At 49.0% G+C, this 21,522-nt stretch overlaps 1 protein-coding gene across 3 annotated transcripts in view; it reads right to left on the bottom strand.

The window, feature by feature from the left end:
- Positions 1–21,522, bottom strand: part of COLGALT2 (collagen beta(1-O)galactosyltransferase 2) — an 86,038-nt gene that overhangs the window by 29,806 nt on the left and 34,710 nt on the right. For all 3 annotated transcript variants that reach the window (XM_075936774.1, XM_075936772.1, XM_075936773.1), the window contains exons 2-5: positions 11,000–11,110; positions 9,043–9,160; positions 8,042–8,176; positions 96–300 (exon numbers count right to left, since the gene is read on the bottom strand). In XM_075936774.1, the coding sequence (XP_075792889.1) occupies positions 96–300; positions 8,042–8,176; positions 9,043–9,160; positions 11,000–11,013 (472 nt within the window). In that variant the 5' untranslated portion in view covers positions 11,014–11,110. The remainder of the gene's footprint in view (positions 1–95; positions 301–8,041; positions 8,177–9,042; positions 9,161–10,999; positions 11,111–21,522) is intronic.

Here is a 21,522-nt window from a genome sequence, read left to right as displayed (position 1 = left end):
AGTCAGGGTGGAATTCAAGTATTAACCCCTGAACTGAAGGGAGTTTGCACATCACCACTGATCAGACTTCCCTGCCCGTGAGCTCCCCAACAGACCTGCCTGGCGGCTGGAGAAGGCAAAGACAATGATGTCATCAAAAGTCCAGGTGTAGTCTTGGTGTGGAGGATGAAACATCAGCTGGTCTGAGGCCTCTTTCCTCAGGTCAATGAGGAATGTGGAGTGAACCATCGGGACAGCAAAGCAGCCCAACCTCTTCCATTCCCTGATCAGGGCATAATCCGGGGTTTTTCTATAATAGCCCTGAAATGCAGAGAGAGCAGTTTCTTAGTGAGAGACATTTCAAATTCCTAGCCCAAAAACATTCCAGCCTTTTCAGCAGAGCCTCACCAACGTCTTAATCCCAGGGGCTGTTTAAACTTCACAAAACAGCCCCACTCTTTCTAATGGGCTGACCCAGCCTCCTGAACACAAGTACCCCCAAGCCATACGGCTAGACCCCATCTTCCCTTTTCAGCAGCTAATGGAGCTCTGTGCTGTATCCCTGTGCAGCTCCTTGGCTACGTCTAGACTACAAGCCTCTTTTGAGAGAGAGTGTCTAGATAGCAACCAGCGTTTTCAAAAAAGAGAGACGCTGTTTCAAAAGAGAGCACCCAGGCAGTCTGGATGCTCTCTTTCGAAAAAGCCTTGTTTGCATTCAATAACGCCTTTTTTCAAAAGAACACTTTCAAAAAAAGGCATTATTCCTCGTAAAATGAGGATTTCCACGATTGAAAAAATTGTATTTAAGTATGAAAGAACGCGGCAGCAATCTAGACGCAAGGGAAGTTTTTTGCAAAAAGGGCCACTTTTTTCGAAAAAATCCTGTAGTCTAGACACACCCCTTGGCAGCAAAGCCAAGCGGGTCAGGTTTTACTCCATGACTCTCTAAACCTACATTTGCAAACACACCTCCAAGACCAATCCTGCGAAGTGATGAGCATCCTTGATTTCCACTGAAGTAAATGGGAGAGGAGGGAACAGAGCAGCTCACAGTATCAGGTCCTTAAATAAATCAAATCCCCTTCCTGTTGCAGGGCTGCCCACAGAGCGACGGGGGCCGGGGGCAACGAGGTAGCTGCACGAGGGCCCAGCAATTTAAAAGGGCTGCACCGTTACCTCACGAGCAACCAGAGCCCCAGGTTCTTTAAATTGCCACCAGAGCCCCAACAGTGCACGCCTTGCAGCCCTGGTGGTGCATGAGGGCTGGCTGGGAGAGGCTAGCCCCAGCCCCGCCCCTTCCGACCAAAGCCCCGCCCCTTCTGGAGGGCCTGGAGCCAGCTCCCCTCAGAGCCAGGCAAAGACTCTCATCAGCAGGGCTGTCAGGCAGACACAGTGCTGCTCTTGATACGGCATCCGTTGAAGTCGATGGGAATTTTCCCATTGGCTCAAGAGCAACTAGAACAGGCCCTTTGCCAGCAACGGGACAGATTCCTTCTACTGGAAACAGGGCGGGTTCAGTCTGTCGTCTTCCCGCAGCTCTGGGCTAGTGGTGTGAGACGGCGGAGTCACCCCAGTGGAGAACATCTTTCGCACCCACGAGGGCTCCACCACAGGAGATCAGTGGGTAGGCCTGGCCAAAGAGTTTGTGGGGCCCAAGGTGTGTGGCCAGGCAGCTCCCAGCCTGGGCAGTGAACGAGCAGCCGGGCAGCACGAGGCCCAAGGTGACCACCTTGCTCGTCTTGCCCTAAGGCCAGGCCTGTTAGCAGGTCACTGTGTCCCCCTCCCAGCTGGATCTTCCATCATTGTGGGCTGGGTTGTGGTTAGGGGTTTAATTTGCATGTGAAATGCTGCTAACAGTGCCAGTGATGAAATGAGACCTAAAACTCAGTCTGAGACGGCCTTAATACACTGATCAGATCTCTGACGATAACATGGACTGGGAGGGGAGCCATAGCAAATTCTGGTCTTTTTAAAGTAAAATAATAACTATGAAATAAAACAACCATCACCATCATTCCTGAATGTTCCACAGGTATCCCAGCACTAGATGGAAGTTGAGCAGACATCTTTCAGTGCCTTTCCTCTCTCCATATAAACCAGCGAGGGGCGCCCTAGGCTAGTGACTGGGCCGCATGAGCGGTTCTCAATCTCTACGGGCTGCAAGTTTGTCGTAAGAAGAGGTTACTTACCTCGTAACTGTAGTTCTTCGAGATGTGTTGCTCATGTCCATTCTGATTAGGTGTACGCGCGCCGCGTGCACGGATTCCGGAGCTTTTTTCCCTTAGCAGTATCCATAGGGCCAGCAGGGAGCCCCCTGGAGTGGCACCGGTATACCGGTGCATATATACCCCTGCTGGCCCTCCCACCCCTCAGTTCCTTCTTGCCGGCTCCTTCCGACACGGGGAGGTGGGTGGGATGCAGAATGGACATGAGCAACACATCTCGAAGAACTACAGTTACAAGGTAAGTAACCTCTTCTTCTTCGAGTGCTTGCTCATGTCCATTCTGATTAGGTGAGTCCCTAGCCGTGTCCCCCCTCCGGAGGCGGGGTCGGAAGGTGACTAACTATTATTTTATCATTCTGCAGAACACAGAACTGCCGTCCCAACAGCAGCATCCTCCCTGGCCAGCTGCGTGATTGCATAATGCTCTGCAAAGGTGTGCACTGATGACCAGGTTGCTGCCCTGCAGATCTCCAAGATCGGCACGCAGGCCAGGAACGCCGCCGACGTTGCCTGGGCTCTAGTGGAATGTGCTGTTATGCGCGGCGGTGGTTTACCCGCACCCTCGTAGCACAGTCGAATACAGGAAGTAATCCACGAGGAGGCCTAGTATGGGACGCATACCCCCTTTCGCCTTGGGTACCAGGAAGTAGCGGGAGTAGAAACCCTTTCCCCTTACGTCTGGAGGCACCCTTTCTATGGCCCCTAGCATCAACAGGTTAGACACCTCCTGCTGAAGGAGCGTCTCGTGAGAGGGGTCCCTGAAAAGGGACGAGGCTGGGGGATGGGAGGCAGGATAGGAAAGGAAGGGGATAGTATATCCCTGCTTCACCAGGTCTAGGACCCAACGGTCCGACGTGATCTTTAACCATCCCTGGAAAAATAGGGAAAGACGGTCCCCAAAGGGCGGACAGATAGGCGCTACTGGTACTCTGCTCTCTGGCGTACCTTCAAAATGAGGGCTTAGCTTGGTGACCGGGGGACGGCCCTGAGCTTCTCTCGGAGTCTGACCGTGGCCCCCTACGCCTGCCCCTGAAAAGGTCAGGGCGGCCATTGTTGCGGCCTCTCCTGCGACCCCTGTCATTGTTCTGCCCCCTTCTAGGGTAGGGTCTAGCCTGGAAAGAGCGCCTCTGAGGCGCTGGGGTATGTATCCCTAGCGACTTCAGGGTTGCCCTTGAGTCTTTCAGGCTATGCAGCTTGGAATCAGTCTGCTCTGAAAATAAGGCCGGCCCCTCAAAGGGCAGGTCCTGAATGGTGGTCTGAACCTCGGGTGGGATGCCAGACACCTGCAGCCAGGCACTACGCCTCATCACCACCCCTGTGGCCATGGTGCGGGCTGCCGAATCGGCTGCGTCCAAGGCCGCCTGGAGAGAGGTACGCGCCACTGCTTGCCCCTCCTCCGTCAAGGCCCCGAACTCCTGGCGGGATTCGGGAGGAAGCTGGCTGGCAAATTTTTGCATGGACGCCCACGTATTAAAAGCATAACGCCCCAGCATCAGTTGCTGGTTAGCTATCCATAGCTGGAGGCCCCCTGAGGCATAGGCCTTCCGGCCAAGCAGGTCCAATCTCCTAGGCTCCTTTGCCTTCGGAGTGGGGCCTGGAGGCCCTTGGCGCTCCTTCTGCCCAGCGGCCTGAACCACTATGGATCCCGGAGCCGGGTGGGTAAACAGATACTCATGCCCCTCTTGGGGTACATAGTATCGTCTCTCGACCCCCTTCTGGGTCGGTGCAATAGAGGCCGGCGTCTGCCACAGGGTTTTAGACAGCTTGTCCACCGTTTTATTCAGTGGGAGCGCCACCCGACCAGGGCCCGCTGCCGCTATGATGTCCACCATCGGATCTAAGTCCTCGTGAACCTCCTCGTGCTGGACCGCAAGGTTGACCGCCAGCCTCCGGAGCAGCTCCTGGTGCGCCCTGGAGTCCATGGACGGGGGCTGAGGTGCGGGGTCGGCCAGGGCCTCGTCTGGCGAGGACGACGAGAAGTCCCTTGAGGGGATTGCCTCCTCGGTCAACTGTGCCCCCGGTTCCCCCTGACCAATAACCGGGGGTCTGGGCCCCGACGCCATGGGCGAGCCACTTCCAGGCGGGGGGGCTGTCAAGGGGGTGGCAGATGGGGTGCTACTTCTTCGAGATGACCCCGCTGCCGGCCCCGAAGGGGGAGGCCCCTGGGCCTGATGGTATGCCCAGGGCGTCCAGAAAGCCCACTGGGGTTGCCCCTGCGACTGCTGCTGGGCCATCGGATCCCGGTGAGATGATCTGACCGACGAGCGGGACCTATGGCGAGGCCGCGACCTATATGAGGGCCCAGTCGAAACCACTGACTCAGCCTCCAACTCCGAAGAGTACTCTGATGCTGACCAGGGAGGCGCTGATGAAGACTGCACCCTACGTTGGTCTGCCATGGCCGATGGCTTGCCCCTGTGCACCACACGCGGTGCCGGTGGTGGCATGAGTGGAGGCCTTTGCTGTGGCGGTACCACGCCCGGGTGCATCTGATAGACCGGTGCGTACCCCTCTGGTGCCGTCACGTGCATCGGTGCCGCGCTCTGGTGCTGTGCTCCCAAGGAGTAAGCAGGGATCGGTGCCAGGAGCGGCAACAGCGTCGGTGCCGTGCGGGGCGCCTGTTGTGGCACCGCAGGCAGCACGTAATACGGTGCGGGGCCCTGCACCGACCAGGGAGCCATCTGCGGCACCGGACTCTGCACTGGTGCCGGTGCCGTCGGCGTAGCGAGCCCACACGCTCCCGGAGTCGCTGCCGGTGCCGTGGGGAGCGGGCCCGGGGTCGGTGCCGGTGTTCGTCCCGGCTCCGGTGCCAGTATTCTCCCCGGTACCGGGGGAAACTGCTGCTGCTGGGCCAAGGCCTGCCCGTCGCCCAGAGGGTCCCACGGCCCAGCCCTGTCCTGCTGGGGGGCACTAGAGGCCTGTGCCGGCGCGGTCCGCTCCTGCGGTACCGGGCCCTCCCCTTCATCCACCGCCATGTGGATGAGGTTCCGGGCTGCCTCAAAAGTCTCTGGGGTGGAAGGCTGACGGACCTCTCCTAGCCCCACTGACTGCCCAGGGCTCTTGCCCTTGTCCGGGCTGTGCCTCTTCCTAGAGGACTTAGAAGAAAGGTGCCCCTCCTTAGGGCGCACCTTCTGGGCACTCCTCTCTGCCAAGCGACCCCTCGAGCTCTTGGAGGCCCTCGGCACCGGTGACGGCGATCTGCGTCTCGGTGCCCTGCTGTCCGACGGTGCCGCTGTCGGTGCGCTGCGGGCAGAGTGAGGCCGCTCCTCGCCCTGAGGCTGCAGTGCCGACTCCATTAGCAGGAGTTTTAGTCGGAAGTCCCTCTCCTTCTTAGTCCTGGGTTTAAAGCTCTTGCAGATAGAGCAGCTTTCAGCTCGATGAGCCTCACCCAGACACTTTAGGCAGTCAGAATGAGGGTCTCCGCAGGGCATAGGCTTGGAGCAGGAGGCACAGGGTTTGAAGCCCTGGGGCCCTGGCATGCCCTCCCCTCGCGGGAGGGTTCCACTGCTCCCTTATCTAAATAACTATTTACAGTACTTAACGACTACTTAACTAGATAAGAAACTTCAACTGCGAACTATAATACAAGGATAAGAGATAAGCTGCTAAGAGATAGGCAATAGCCTGAAGCACGCTCCAGCTATCGTCACGGGCGGTAAGAAGGAACTGAGGGGTGGGAGGGCCAGCAGGGGTATATATGCACCGGTATACCGGCGCCACTCCAGGGGGCTCCCTGCTGGCCCTATGGATACTGCTAAGGGAAAAAAGCTCCGGAATCCGTGCACGCGGCGCGCGTACACCTAATCAGAATGGACATGAGCAAGCACTCGAAGAAGAACCAAGACAGTCTCCTGGGATAAGGTAGTTTTGGTAATTGCGCTTGTGTACCTAGAATTCATGGGATGTGCGGACTGAACCGTAGCAGTGCTCTGATTGGATGCAGAGGGAGCACGTCTCTCACAACGTTGGGCGCAATTAGCACGCACCTCACTTCATGTGCCCTTACTTCATGTGCGTGTCATGTTAGTAATATCGATAAGGAAAAAACTACTTGGCTGAAAACCAGCAGAACCTGGCAACCCTGTGCATGGGCAAGAATAAACAAAATGTCTCATAGGCCACACACAAAACCCCAGTGAGCTTCAGGAGTCCCACCACTGATACGAACGGTGCATCATCAGGAACGGCTCCAGCTTCCCAGTTTTGCTGCCAAGTCATCCAACAGATATTTTCCTGCTCTGCGTTCAGGTTGCTACAGTCGCTCTTGCTGTTGCTGCTGCCTCACCCTAGTTTTCAATGCTTGTGCTAGCTGCTATTCCTACATGGTCCCCAGAAGAAACAGACCAGGAGGAAGTGCAAAAACTTGGAGTGACCAAAAAAAAGTGGCTATTTTGTTTTCATTCTAACCATTATTTAGCAGGACGTCTGTAGATCGTATTTTCATCTTGGTTTTCTTTTCCTTACTGTCTTCTCTCAGCTATCATCATCAATAATGATGGAAAACTGGAAACTCATTACCAAAGTTGTAGTGATCTGTGCCGAATCCTCTGCTGGTGCAAACTGGCTGTGATCTATTAAAGTCAACAGAGCAAAACTGATTCATGTCAGCTATGAATCTGCCCCTTCTTTTTGATGGTCTAAAGGGATGTTACCAACAGGATTGTCATCTTTTTTTAAAACGTTTTTTATCCCCATCTTTATCAAAAATTGTGAGTAACGGACTCAAGAATTGAAAATGTTTAGAATGCTGTCCTGGAATTTTATTTTATTTTATTTTTTTACTTACATGAAGTCTTTAGTCTGGCCTGCAATCCCAGTGACTTAATTGGAAGAATAAGAAGTTGCAAAATTGACCACAGAGCAAGAAAGAAGAGGGTTCTTTCTACACTTCTTTTTCCCTGTAGCAACAATTCTCATGCAAATCTCATGTACAGAAAAGGAGATATCTATTGACTCTGGGATCTCTCAATCTCACTATGGCTCTAAAATATAGTAATTTCTACAGTCTGCAACATTTTTGTTACTAATATACACCAAAGTACAGATAGGGAATAAATTAGTAAGAGTTCCATGAATAGAATAGGGCCTAATTCTCCCCTTTTAAATCAGTTAGGGGAATACTGCACTGTATAAATCTGGTCGAAGGACAAGGAGACATGTTCACATAATGGAGTAGTGTATGGAGAAAAGTAAATTCTTAATTGATTTGTGCCAGAATACTGGAAAACCCAGGCTAAAATTATGTATCCATGGTATGTAACTTTATCCAGACTACACAGAACATATGGAATTACCTCAAAAAACAAAAAACAGTGCAACTGTGGGTACTCTGGTATTTTCTTACGTACGTGGTGGGATTGGGCCATTACACAATATCATTTTTTGGTTGACAACCAGCCTCACTCATCAACCACATTCAGTCTCCTCGGGATTTAGCCTTTTCTGAGGAGAAGCCCCAGCTGAAGAAAGAGGCCCTCGAAATTTGTCTGTACTCTACATCTAGGCTATATGCCACTTTGCTCACTGCTGTCATTTGATGCTAATACAAACCCAAGAGTCTTTACAAGCCAAACGCGTTAACTGGTTTTCCCTCTTTTTTGTGCTTTAACAGATGCTTGAAAGGATTTTTAATGATGTGTTTGCTTTCGTGGCTGAGGTCTCTATAAACCAATTACTGAATCTTGCTTAGCACTGTGCAAGGCTGGACAGTAACTGGGTTACGTTAACCCCTTTGGGTCTCTATATTGCACCAACATTAATACAACACCCCGGGGAAAACTCAGACATGAAGCAGCCCCCGGATGCTGTTCACTAACCCCAGTGATCATGTGACTTGCCTGAGGGGTGATGCCACACCAGAAATTAGAATAGAGAGAGCGAGACTCCAGCATTGGCGCCACCACAGTCTTGTTCTCCGCTATCAGCAGGTTCAGGGTGTCAGGATTGGTGAGCAAGTTATCTGCATCTACAAACTAGAGAGCAAGACGGGAGAAAGGACTTTATAAGCAATAAAACCTTAAGTCACTGGTCGGAATCCATCCCGGGTTGACAGTAACTGTAAGGTGTGATGGCTACTCAGAGGTGTGAAAGGAGCTGATGGGCTCCGTCGATTTCCCAGTGGACAAGAGCCCAATATAAAAACACCACATCCAGCAGTGGTGCTAATTAGCGGCTTCTATGGGATGAGTGACTGAATTTGTTTCTTTCCCCTACTGGGGGTCAGGAGCCCATGGGGGAGGCTTGCATTGCCAGTGCTCTGGGTGTCATGGGCTATGTGAAGAGACGGCAGCAGTGGCTGCTCAGAGCAGGCACTCCCCACCCATATGGAGTCACAAAAAGACTGTTGATCACTGCTGTACAGTAGCTCAGATCCCACCCGTCTGTGCTATTCCGCCAAACTTCTTTCCGAGATCACCGGCTGTCACTGATAAAGGCTGGGCTTCACCCAACCGGGTTTGAAAACGGGCACCTATCACCAGCAGGACTGTTCACCGACACACACAGAGTCCCAGCCTAAAACTCAGATCTCTGTGCTTTGGGGCCCATGCTGAGCCCCCCCTGTAGTCAGAGGTGCTCTGCACATTAATCAAATTGCAACTGAAGCCTCACGTACCCTGCCCGTTCCTGATCAGATCACAGGTGTTTCTCAAGCCTAAGTCAGAGCAAACAAAGAGCTCTTCTCTGGGAAGGGAGGAACTTTTGGTAGCCATTTGGGGGATTGATCAGAGCCCTAAGCTCGTTTGTTTCCGCCCACTTCCCTTCTCGGAGCCTGACTGCAGCACAGCCACCTACAAATGTTCTGCCCGACTTCAGTAAATAAACCAAACCTCTCTTTTACCAGGATGTAGTCAGACCACTTCTCTCTTGCAGTTCGCAGGGCTGCCTGCCTGAGTTTCATCACGTGGGTAAACCTGAAGCTCGACCAGTGTTTTGGCCCAATTTCATCAGGGTAAGACCTATGAAAGAAAAACAGTTACTGCCTCTTGGCTCTGTCCATGCTGCAGTGCTCCAGGTCATTACATTTCCCTTCTGACTTCACATAACAGGAAAACAGACGGTCACCTCGGCCGACCCAGGTGGTAGGAGAGCAGAAATAAAAAGGCAGGCTCTGAGGAAAAGCAATTCCAAATTTATTCCAGGAGTTTGTACACTAGGTGCTACAGAACACAGCGTGCTACAGTACTTCCTGCCTAACCAGTGGCCATGGTGAAAAAGAGACAAAATCAAAAACAGCTTCTCGTTCAGCAACTCGGATTCTTGGCTGGTGTAAGCCAGTGTCGCTCCACTGAAGTCGGTGGAATGATGTTGATTTATGCCAGCTGAGGATCTGCCTTCATACATCGACTCCCCACTAGATCTTAAGAGTCACATCTGTTCGCATTACTCTCTTTACCCATCAGAGCCAACACAGCTCATGGAACTCAATCTGAATTCTTTTATTGTTAACTAAGGCCCCAGCTGGACAAACGAACACTCATTGGGACAAGCCAATAACAAGTGAAGTTATGCACGTGCTTTATTGTTTGGCAGCTTGGAGTTCGTGTTTTAAGAACAGAATCTTCATTACTGAGGAGGATGTGGGAGAGAGTAAAAAACTCAGAGCCAGATCCTTAGGGGATATAAGCAGATGGGACTCCACTGACCTCTGCGGAGTGTGCCAATTTACAACAGCTGACAAGCAGGTGCCAAGAAAACTCAGAACTGGTAAAAAAACAACCTTTTTTAAAAAACCCACCATACCTAAATGAGGAAGTTTCCAAGATTAAAATAAAAAAATCCAGTGGAAAGGGGATTGCTACTGAAAATAAAACAAACATTCCCCAGCAGGATTTGTAAGACAAACTCCAGAGCACTACGCTGGTGCAAGACGCTGAATGCAAAAGTGCCAGCATGCAAACGTGAATTCACTGTCCTTGCTCAGCACGGGAGGAAGACAACAAAGTATAAAACACATTAAGAATAGTGGAAATTAAATTACGTTCTTAAAAATCTTCTGACTCATAATTTTTTGTTCTTTAATATGGGTGTTAAAGAAGGTTGGACAAAAATAAAGGCAAGTAGTAATGGGTTTAATCAGCAGCAAGGTTAGACATCAGGAAAAACTTTCTAATGGTAGTTCGGCTCTGGCATGGGCTTCCACAGGAGGGTCTAGAATCCCCACCATTAGAAAGTTTGCAGAGCAGGTTGGACAAACACCGGCCAGGGATGATCTAGGTTTACTTGGTCCTGCCTCAGTACCTCTCAAGGTCCCTTCCTGCCTCACATTCTTATGATCTTCTTTAAACTCAACAGTCTCTTTAAGTAAATGATAGTTTCCCTCAACATTCCCTTCCTGGGGCTTGCACTAATTCGCTGGATGGAAAATTGCTGAATATTTAAAGCTTGAAAGAGAATTTTGACAAGGACTGGGAATTGGAGCAGGATTCCCTCAGGGTCCTGGAAAATAAGGAACCAACCTGAAATTCGTTGTACCTTCCAGGGAGAATTTTTGGATGTCTGAGAAGCAGGCTCAGATGCTACGTGGCTGAACAGGACTGCTTTCTGCTGACAGCTCCCCACCAGGCCACGTCCTAAACTTTAAACACGGGAGCAGTCCCATGGAAGTTAAAGACTTGCTTAAATGCTTCCCTGACACAGGGCCTTAAAGAACCGAAGTGTAAATCCTGCAACAATCTTTTCAGTCATTTAACGCACCATATCTCTGTTACATCCTTTGGCTTAAAGATTAACACAGTCTATAATCTTGACACTGAAACCCCCACACAGCTCAGGAAATCACTGGCTACGATACTCACTGAGGCTCCTCCATAGGCCGCCACTCCACATAGTGATACAGTTTTTGCACATTCTTCAGCCACTCTCGGAGGATCTCCGTGGTGTTATCAATGTTGTGGTCAGTGGCTGCCCTGGAGACGTAAGGGCACAAAGAATCCCATTAATGGAGCATCTAAACAGCAAGCAGAGGCTGGGCCAAATTTTAGCCCACCAAAGACAGGCCCCCAAAAGAGCAGGCATACGCTGTGTATAAAGAGCAGAGTGCACCTGTATGCTGGCTGGCAGCCCTGTAACTTTCCTACTGCCCTAGCACAGGACAGACTAGGCCTGCCAGGAGCTCAGCTAACCTGCACTGGGAGGGAGGGTAAAGTTCCAAACCCTGGCAAGAAACAGACACACAAGTCTGTGCAACCCCTGCTTAAGAATCCCCTCAGAAGTTTGTGTGCAGCACCTGTCAGGATGTCTGCACCTCGGTTCAAAACAGCCAGCTGGCCTGGGCTAAGGGGCTTGGACTAAAGAGCTATTTACGTTAGGGCTAGGAACCTGCAAGGTGGAAGGGTCCCAAAGCTCAGGTTGCAGCCCAAACCCAAATGTCTACACCACAATAAAACAGCTCCTCAGCCCGAGCTCGGTGAGTCAGAAGGTGTCTAACTGCAGACCCTGAGAGACCCTCCAGAGCTACTTGCCCAGGGGGCTAGGGAGAGTTAGGTGGGAGACAGACCACTTCCAGCCCAACAGGTACAGAAGCACAGCACCCAGGCAGAGTCTGGTCCTGAGGAGGACTGGCAGGAGACAGGGGTGCTAGTACAATGTATACAGTGTGTGTGGGGGGGGGTAGGTTTGAGAGCCACTCAATCCAACTGTAAAGCCTGTATGTGATGGGAACCACTTCAAGCCAGGGGCTGTGGCAGCCCCTCCTCCTCTCTCCCCCCCCCCCCCCCCACACACCTCTAGTTCCAGCACCCATGGAACACAACATAGAAAACTCAAGTCCTACTTGTTCAGCTCCTTAGTGTAATAAAATGTCAATGTAACGCCACACACTGAGCCGCACTGGCAGGTTCCTGCTCCTACATGGAGTCCATGTAATTGACGTGGCTCCGCGGGGAAGCAAGAGTCCAGTTGTGTGGATTTCACTGGGCTGAGTTTCACGGGACACACAGTAGCCAGCTCAGGAACGTGAGCATGTGAACTGCTCTGTTATGGATCTGATCCTGGCCCGGAAGAGTTCATTGTAGCTTTTCCATTCACTAGCATGATGCAGGACTGGGCCTCTCTGCTCTCTGAAGAGATCTGACACAAGATCAATGTTCTCCCTCGCCTGCGGTCTGACAGGTGAAATGGAAGGGAAGCTGGTGGAATCTCTTTTGGACCAGCAGAGAGGGCACTAGAGGGAAGCCTCTATAGCTGGGGCATATGCTGTACCTATTCTATAGGCTATGGCAGCAGTTCTCAACCTGTGGTCCGCGGACCATGGTACTGTAGGGGGTCTGAGGAAAGTTTAAAATAGAAATTAAAATAAATGTACAGAGCCTCTCGCAGCCAGCACGTCCTTCAGCTGCGGGAATAACCCAGGTTGAAGAACATGCTGGCGAGGAGCCTGCCGGCAGCCAGCAAGTCCCTTAGCCCGCACTGCTTCCCGAGAGGGCTGAGGGACACGGCTCAGGAAGCAGCACAGGCTGAGGGACATGGAGGCTGCAGGCACAGCTATACTGTTTGGGGCGGAGGCCATAAAATGTTAATAGACTGAAAAGGGGTCTACATGCTGGAAAAGGTTGGGAGCCACTGGGCGAGGGCTAACACCTGTTCCCACGGGAGTTTAGCCACTGACTTCACTGAGACAAGAATTTCAGTCTCCAGAACTGTCTGTCCAGTGGCATTTGTAAGCCATAAATTCTCAAACACAACACAGTTAGGCATTCCTTGGATCGCACATGCTCGGAGATGAGCAATTTGACTCACCTTCACTTTTTCATGTTTAGACCTTCAAAAATAGGCCATTCCCAACTTTTTGTTTGTTATTGTTCTTACAACGGTTTACACTTAACCCCGTTCAAAGGCAGCATTCACCCACTGTTTCCACACTGGGATATCTTAGCACAGCAGCATGCATCTGTCCTTGGGCTAAGAAGGGACTGTGGCATCTCCAATACTGCTCTTTGGAAACGTGGGGAAATCTTGACTATTTTATGACAACCACAGCATAAACAAACCATCTACTGGCAGCCATGTGCCCTGAATTATGAAAGGAGTGTCAGGATTTCCCTTATAACCTCTACTTTTCTATAATCACATGGACTTCTGCCACAGTCACCTTTCAGGGGAGAATGGGACATCCAGTAAGTTGCAGATTGGCAATAGATCCAGAGCCTTTTAACTTAAGCTCTCAGATCCTAATTTAGAGGTTGTTTATTTTCCATGGCATTAGGAAAGGAGTCTGATGGTCTCAGTTTAAATCCAAGAGGACAGAGTGTCCACATCACAAAAACACTGCCATTTGCTCCTTAATTGGCTATCTACGGTGGTGCTCTGAATGGGCTACACTCTGCCCTACAGAAATGGTTCCCAATGGAAGCACGTTGAGGCACACGAACAGGGCAATGGGTGGACAGCATATGCTCTTCTTGGTCTGTCTGAACAAACCTGGATTAATTTACTTTAATGCTCTGCGGTCGTATGGGGATAAATCCAAGTAATAGAGGGCTGATTATGAGAATACCATAGTACAGAAGCCTTCATTGTGCTCAAACTATCAACATTTTAAAAACTAATCCTGAAAGGCAACTCCATGCTAAAAAAGCCTCTTTGGAAAACTGACACTGAGTAAATGGCTTCATTTTTAAAAATAGCATTTGCTTGGGCAAACTGGTGTTGCCCCTGATTCCAGCTTTTAATGGTGTTTCATTAATGACTTAAAAGTTCAAAATTTCACACCCACTGTCTACAGCACACAATCCTCATTCAAGTTCAGTAGCGACCAACCATAAGGTTATATTAAGAATGGTGGTTAGACTCCCCCTCCTGATGTAAAGTAGTAAAAACAAAATCAAACTGTACAGGTATCTACAGACCCTAAATCAGAGGCACCCAGATACTGCCCAAGCACAGGATTAAAACAAGTTTCCAAATATTCCACCAAATTTGCATCCCATGGAGCAAATGGCAAGAGCCCCCAACTCCATGGTTAATATGGCCATGCTGGAATGGAGCTATTGTTCCCAGCATGCAATGTCTCATCCTGATCCAATTGCTCAGGCTAAGCGGCTCCATTAGTGATGGAGCACTGCATGCTGGGACCTGTAGTCTGCACATCTTGCATTGCTGTATGAAAGAAGAGTGGCCTAGGCCCATGATGATGAACTTACTGGGCCATGTTAGCCATCCCTATCCTTTGATTTACTTAAATTGCCATAGAATTAGCAGGGCTCAACAAACTGGCTCTCCCACTTGCCCGTGGCGAGCAGATTTTGGCAGCTGGTGAGCTGTGACAGGACGGAGCTGCCCTGTGGCGGGAAGGGCGACTGGCACTTAGCGGCTCCACTCTGGGCTGCTTCCTACCTCCACTTCTCCTTTCACGTCCTTGTCTGAGACAGGACAACAAAAATGGCTGCCCTTCGCAGGTGAGCCATAGCCTGTTACACCTGAAAAGGCTGGTATAGGGGGCTCTGTTTGTGAGGCAGAATGCTTTCCATATAAGGGAATGCAGAATAATTATCTCCCCCTGCTCGCTCCACCCACTGCAGTAAAAAAATCAGCCAATGGGCTGACTCGTGGTCAGGCCTGCTACTCCACCCACTGCGGCAAAGATCAGCCAATGAGGTGTTAAGTGACCAGGCAATAAAACAGGCAGCCGAACCCCCTCTGAGTGGGGAATCGCATCGTGTGAACGCCTGGCCTGATCACCCAGACGCCTTGCACCCCCCGCTCTCGAGTCTTACTAAGCGTACTCCGAGTTGGTCGACCCGCGTGGAGACAGTTTATGAGCATGTGGCTGGTACTTGTGTTCCTGCTGTCTCCAGAACTGGTATAACATCCTCCCCTGACATTATCCCCATCCTGATTAATTTCAGTACCCTTGTTGCCTGTTAAGTGACAGTGGGTTAAAGAGTCGTTGTGTTAGTTTACGAATAGTGGTTGTTAAGGTTTTTGACTGTTATCTTGTATAAAATAGTGTAAGTAGTTAACTTTATGAACAATGTCAGTATTAATTCGACTGTTCCTAACCACTGGGCAATTATTGAGAATTATCGTGACTTAGAAAAGCCCCAGGGAATTGTCTTATATTGTCTGGTAATTTGCTTCTTTTTTGTTCTGATGATTGTTTGGCGCCTGCGTATGTGACTGAGTTCTCAGTCACTAGGTGTCAGAGTCATTAAAATAAAATCAGTTTCCCTTTTTGTAACCCCAAGTTGTGGTCTCATTCTTTCCGGCATCCCTTTCGAACTTCGGTATTGCGGGGACCGACAGTCCTCTGCCCCCCTCTGCTCTCTGCTCCACTCCCCGTCTCCCTCCTGCCTTCTCTGACATCCTCCGTCTCCCGTTCCTCTCCTCCACTCTCACCCTTCATTCCTCCGCCCACCGCCGTCTTCTAGCTCACTCCTCTGTTCTCCCCTCTGCCCTGTCACCTCCCTCCTATCTTCTGCTCTCCTCTGCTCCCCTTTTGAATGCGGCACTCTCTTCCGCCGGCACCTCCCCCTCCTACCCCCGACGTCAGGGACGCACGCACACTCTGGCCCCACCCTAAGCCCACCTCCGCTTCCGGCTCCTGTCCCAGGACTCGGCCCCCCACTGCACGCCGCTCAGCAGGGCAACCACATGGGAGCAAGCAGTGCAGACCACTGTCAGAACACCACGCTCCCATGCAGCACAGGGGTCGGTGCCGCTGAAGTGCAGGGTGGGTCATCCTCGCCGCTGCGGAGCAGCCCTGCCCCGTCACAGAAGCAGACATGCCGTCCTGGTCATCCCATTCTCCAGGTGGCGCGCACCTGAGTGGTGGGAGTCACACAGTGGGGGTGGCAAGTCCCTTTTTTGTCTGGCAAGTAGGGTTTTCTATAATTTGTTGAGCCCTGATAATTAGCATATGTCATACTGCCAGCCCCAGACTTTCAAAAATCATGATTTGAGCCCTCCAAAACCATGAGCTTGGCTGATGAGTCATGAGATACTTAAAAAAAATAAGGAAGTTGTTCTTGTTTCTCAGCCTCTAGGGGGCACTCTGATTTTCGCTGCAACTGTGACGGCTAAAAATGTTCATTTAAAAAGACAGTAATTTGAGTATGACGATAAGCACCACTCATTCATACCTTACAAACTCCTGAACAATCTTTCTACAAAATATGCCTGAAACTAACAACTCGCTGATCATTAATATTCTTGGCTGACATATAGACACAGCATGTATTAAGAGTTATGGCAATATACTGAAATTATTAATAAAGTGTGTATAAACCAAGCATGTCAAGGAGAGTTATCTGCCCTAGACAACTGAATGTGCATTTGATTCTCTGACCATCCTGGTCTTCAGGCAATGAAAGTCCATTTTTACCTATTAGGTAAACAGAGCTCATAGCCAACAAATTAGTGAAGAAAGGACTTGGCACATCCTTGACCACCAGACTCCACATTACCTTCCTCACAGCTGAATACATTTTACTTTGAGGGGAAATCATCAGAAAAATCTATTTTAAAAGTTTTACTGGTCTATAAAGATGGGGGTTCTGGTTCTGAAATGATAAGCAATTGAACCAACTAGTTGCATACAATCGGTTATATTTAAAAAGTATAGTAGTAGACTATAGAGTGAGGTCTTTTCAGAAATCCTATGACACACGGGTAGTTAATATCACTGTGAAATGTAGGTATTAACACTATATGAGGAAATATGGATTAAGTTTCTAGTCTGCATCCAACCAAGAGGAGAAACAGGATTTCCCTCAGACTGGAGGGAAGTCTCTAGTGAAATTAAGCAAGGAGTAACCAGAAAGAATGGAAACTCCATTTACACAGAAATCAGAGGTGGGATGGAACGCCCCACAAAGACAAAAACAGTAGGAGGTCCATCCTGCCTCGCATTTTGCGTAGCTTTTTCCGATTCTTTTGTCAGAAGAGGCTTTTCTGATATTTGGCCCATCTAGACTGGGCCAAATGTTGGGGGGGGAAAACCCCTTTTGGAAGCCTGTTTATGTAACCCACACACCTACTGGAAAGAGGAATACAAGGGCTTCCGAAAGAGCGTGTTTGCTCTTCTGCAAAAAAAAGTGGAGGAGCAAACGCATTCCCTAGACATGGAACAGTTCTTCTGGGACTGTGTAGTCTAGCCGTACCCTAAAATTCTCCCACCATAAATGTCTCCACGAGCTGGGGCTTGAAATAAAGCATGAAATACTGGCAGATGTGATCATGGGTCTCATAAGAATGGGTAACAGTGCAGAGCAAAGGGGAAAACCCTTTACTCTCATCTTCCTCTTTCCTAAGGATCCCACTGACATCAAAGGGATTAGCTCAGCCCTCAAGGATTTAGTAGTAACAGGCCCGATGAGGCTTATTGAAGTCAGTGGCAAAACTCCCACAAGTGTTGGTACCACAGGAATAGGTCTGGTCAGGCACCTGACGGACAACTCCCTCCATTCCAGCAGCATGCTCCGCTTGTGCTTGTCAGAAAAGGTAGAAGCTTTAACACAGCGAGTGCCCTTTCCCTTAATTCAGGTCAATCAACCTTGCACCGAGAGAGAGATTTTAAAGCCCAAACCTGGGTTTGGTTCACAGAAAGGTTCAGTGAATAGGGTTGCCAGATGGTTGAAACAAAAATACTGAACACCACCCCTCCAAAAAAAAGAACACTGGGACTCCAAGGACTTATTAAGCCAAAAAAAAATTTAATTAAAACAGCATGTCCCGTTTAAGAGTGAGTGCAGGGATAGGAATAGGGGAGCGGTTGAGCACTTTTGGCTGGCAGCCATTTTGTGCCAGCAGCCTTGGGGAACCAGGTAAGCATGGGGGCTGGGGGTGTTGGGGGGTCAGGGCGGAGGCCGAGTGCTGAGAGTTTGTAGGGTTGCCAGGTGCCCGGCATTTTCGCCTCCTGGCCGGGGAAAAATTCAGAAAATACCGGACATCTCCAGTATTCTCTGAATTTTTTTACCGGACAGGAGGCGAAAATACCGGACTGTCCGAGTGAATACCAGACACCTGGTAACCCTATCAGTGAAACATTCAACATTCTCTTACAGGGTTTACACCACCACCGAAGAAGCAGTGTGCTAGTGCCAAAAAACAGAAAGTGATACTGAATACGCCACTTTCAAGCCTGGTCCACATGGGAAATGTTTACCAGTAACACCAGTACAATTATATTGGTACAACTCCCCAAGGCAGACACTCTTATCCAAGTTGAATGACTCTTCCCCCCATTTTAGTTAAATAATTTCCGAAAAATCAAAATCTAAGCAAAAAATGCTGCCCATATCTAGAGTAAGAGTGTCTACACGGGGCGTTATATCAGCATCAACTATACTGGTTTCAATCACAACTTGGCTTATTACTAATCTAACTTTTCTATGTAGATCAGCCCACACTGTCCACACTAAGCAGAGTACAACACCTCCCTCCCTTCCAAAAAACCCCTAAGTACAACACATAGCGAAAATAAGCACGCCATTTAAAACAGTCACAGATTTAATTAATGTATTACTGACAGAGGTAAAGAAAATTTCTGTTATGTAAACTGCACAGTATTTTTAGCCTAATGTCTGTTTAAACGTAGTTGTTTGTGTGTGCACGCATGTGTGTGTATTAATTTAAATTCTGGCAATTCTGCCCTTCCCCTGCACAAAAATGAGGTTACAAAAAGTTCCACCAGCTTTTCACTCCCTTAGCAGCTTATTTTGAATACCCAAATTGTTTACAGTTTATTTACCTTAAGTGTGGTGTTGGAGGAGGACAGGACAATATTTTGCTGTTTTTCACCAATGCAGAAAAGGAAACCCCCGCAGAAGGAACACCGTGTGCCTTTTAGCCTCCCAGTTTCCATGCACCACTGTAACACATGCAGTGGAAAAATCTAGCACGAATGGCCTGCAGTAGTTTTCCTACGGCATTTAATATTCCCTAACTCTTCACCTGGATAGAGCAGAAGGAAGAGCTTTTACTGATGGTGTAGGCTGTAATTTTAAAATATACAGAAAAGCAGAGTAACCACTCTAGCCAATTGATTTTCCAAAACAGAATAAGTGCAGATCCTCTTTCTTTACATGAATGCTTAAAAGGTCCTTAGTTAGCCCTTTTACAATAAAGATCAAACAGTGGAACAGTTAACCAAGGGTCTGGTTAACTTGGCAGGAGCACAAGTTAAATCAACTGGCATTTTACTATTCATTGCAAGACAACTAGGGCTGAGACCTTAGAACTGTATCCAAAGTCCATTATAGCCAACAAAAAGCCTCCACTTAATTCTATGGAGTTGACATCAGACCCATAATGAGACGATAACAACAATCATGCCATCGATAGAAAGGCTTCACTCGACCATCTTTTCATGGTGACGGGATACCTAACACAGTGAATGCTAGTGGAAATGGGGTAGGTTTAGAAGTTAAAATTAAAAAAAGGAACAAGTTAAAAATTACTGAGAAAAGTTAGACGTCTGCAAGTCAAAAGGGCCTGATGAAACGCATCCTAGAATACTCAAGGAGCTGATACTGGAGGTGACTTCAAAAAGTCATGGAAGTTGGAAGAGATTCCAGAAGACTAGAAAAGGGCAATATACTGCTCATCCATAAAAAGGGAAATAAGAACAACCCAAGAAACTACAGACCAGTCATCTTAACTTCTGTGCCAGGGAAGATAATAGAGCAAGTAATTAAGAAATTCATCTGCAAACATCTGGAATATAATAAGGTGATAAGTCACAGCCTGCATGCATTTGTAAAGAACAAATCATGTCAACCCAATCTGATAACTTTCTCTGATAGGATAAACAAGTCTTGTGGATAAGGGAGAAGCAGTGGGTGTAGCATACCTAGGCTTTAGCAAAGCATTTGATACAGTCTCGCATCACATTATTATCATCAATAAACTAGGGAAATACAACCTAGATGGGGCTACTATAAGGTGGGTGCATAACTGGCTGGATAACCGTTCTCAGAGAGCAGTTATAATGGTTCACAATCATGCTGGAAGGGCATAACCAGTGGAGTTCCACAGGGGGGCTGTTTTGGGACCAGTTCTGTTCAATATCTTCATCAACGATTTAGAGGAGGGCATAGAGAGTATGCAGGCCTGGCCAAAGAGTGTGTGGGCCCAAGACAGCATGCTGAGCCGCACGGCCCCGCAGATCCTGGCCGGATTGGCAGGGCCAGGAGCTGGGCAGCATGGGACTCTGAATGTATGGGGCCCAAGGCGACCACCTTGCTTGCCTTGCCCAAAGGCCGGGCCTGAGAATACACTCATTAAGTTTACAGATAATACCAAGCTGGGAGGGTTTCCAAGTGCTTTGGAGGATAGGGTCATAATTCAAAATGATCTGGACAAACTGGAGAAATGGACTGAGGTAAACAGGATGAAGTCTAATAAGGACAAATGCAAAGTGCTCCACTTAGGAAGGAACAATCAGTTCCACACATACAGAATGGGAAGTGACTGTCTAGGAAGGAGTACGGCAGAACAGGATCTAGGGGTCATAGTAGACCACAAGCTAAACATGAGTCAACAGCGTGACACTATTGCAAAAAAAGTAAACATGATTCTGGGATGCATTAGCAGGAGTGTTGTGAGCAAGACACGAGAAGTCATTCTTCCACTCTACTCTGCGCTAGTTAGACCTCGGAGTATTGTGTCCAGTTCTGGGCACCGCATTTCAAGAAGGATGTGGAGAAATTGGAGAGGGTCCAGAGAAGAGCAACAAGAATGATTAAAAGTCTAGAGAACATGACCTATGAAGGAAGGCTGAAAAAAATTGTTCCCCCTGGCCTCTGATGGTAAGACAAGAAGCAATGGGCTTAAACTGCAACAAGGGAAGTTTAGGTTGGACATTAGGAAAAACTTCCTAACTGTCAGGACGGTTACACTGGAATAAATTGCCTAGGGAAGTTGTGGAATCTCCATCTCTGGAGCTTTTTCAGAGCAAGTTAAACAGACATCTATCAAAGATAATCTAGAAGGTGCTTGGCCCTGCTATGAGGGCAGGGGACTAGACTTGACGATCTCTTAAGGTCCCTTCTAGTTCTAGTATTCTGTGTTTCTTATGCCCTAACAGAGTGAGCCAGGGATGAAGTGTTCATGGCACGGTTAGCTGTTGAATATATATAGAGTCCTTCTTGTTTGCAGCAGGGCACTCAGCAAGGCTCCCTTTTGAAATCTCTCTCTATATTAATGGTTTTCAACCTGTGGCCCAGTCAGCACAGAGCTGCAGCCCATGTGACATCCTCAGGGCCATACAGATAGTATTGTATGTGGCCCACATAAGACACTGTGGCCCCCATAAGCAGCCTCCGATGTCAAACAGGATGAGAACCACTGCTCTCCATTCTCTGATCTAATCAAGAGAAAA

The sequence above is a fragment of the Pelodiscus sinensis genome, chromosome 9 (genome assembly GCF_049634645.1).
Source record: "Pelodiscus sinensis isolate JC-2024 chromosome 9, ASM4963464v1, whole genome shotgun sequence".
NCBI lineage: Eukaryota > Metazoa > Chordata > Testudines > Trionychidae > Pelodiscus > Pelodiscus sinensis.
This window is presented reverse-complemented; position numbering and strand designations above follow the sequence as displayed.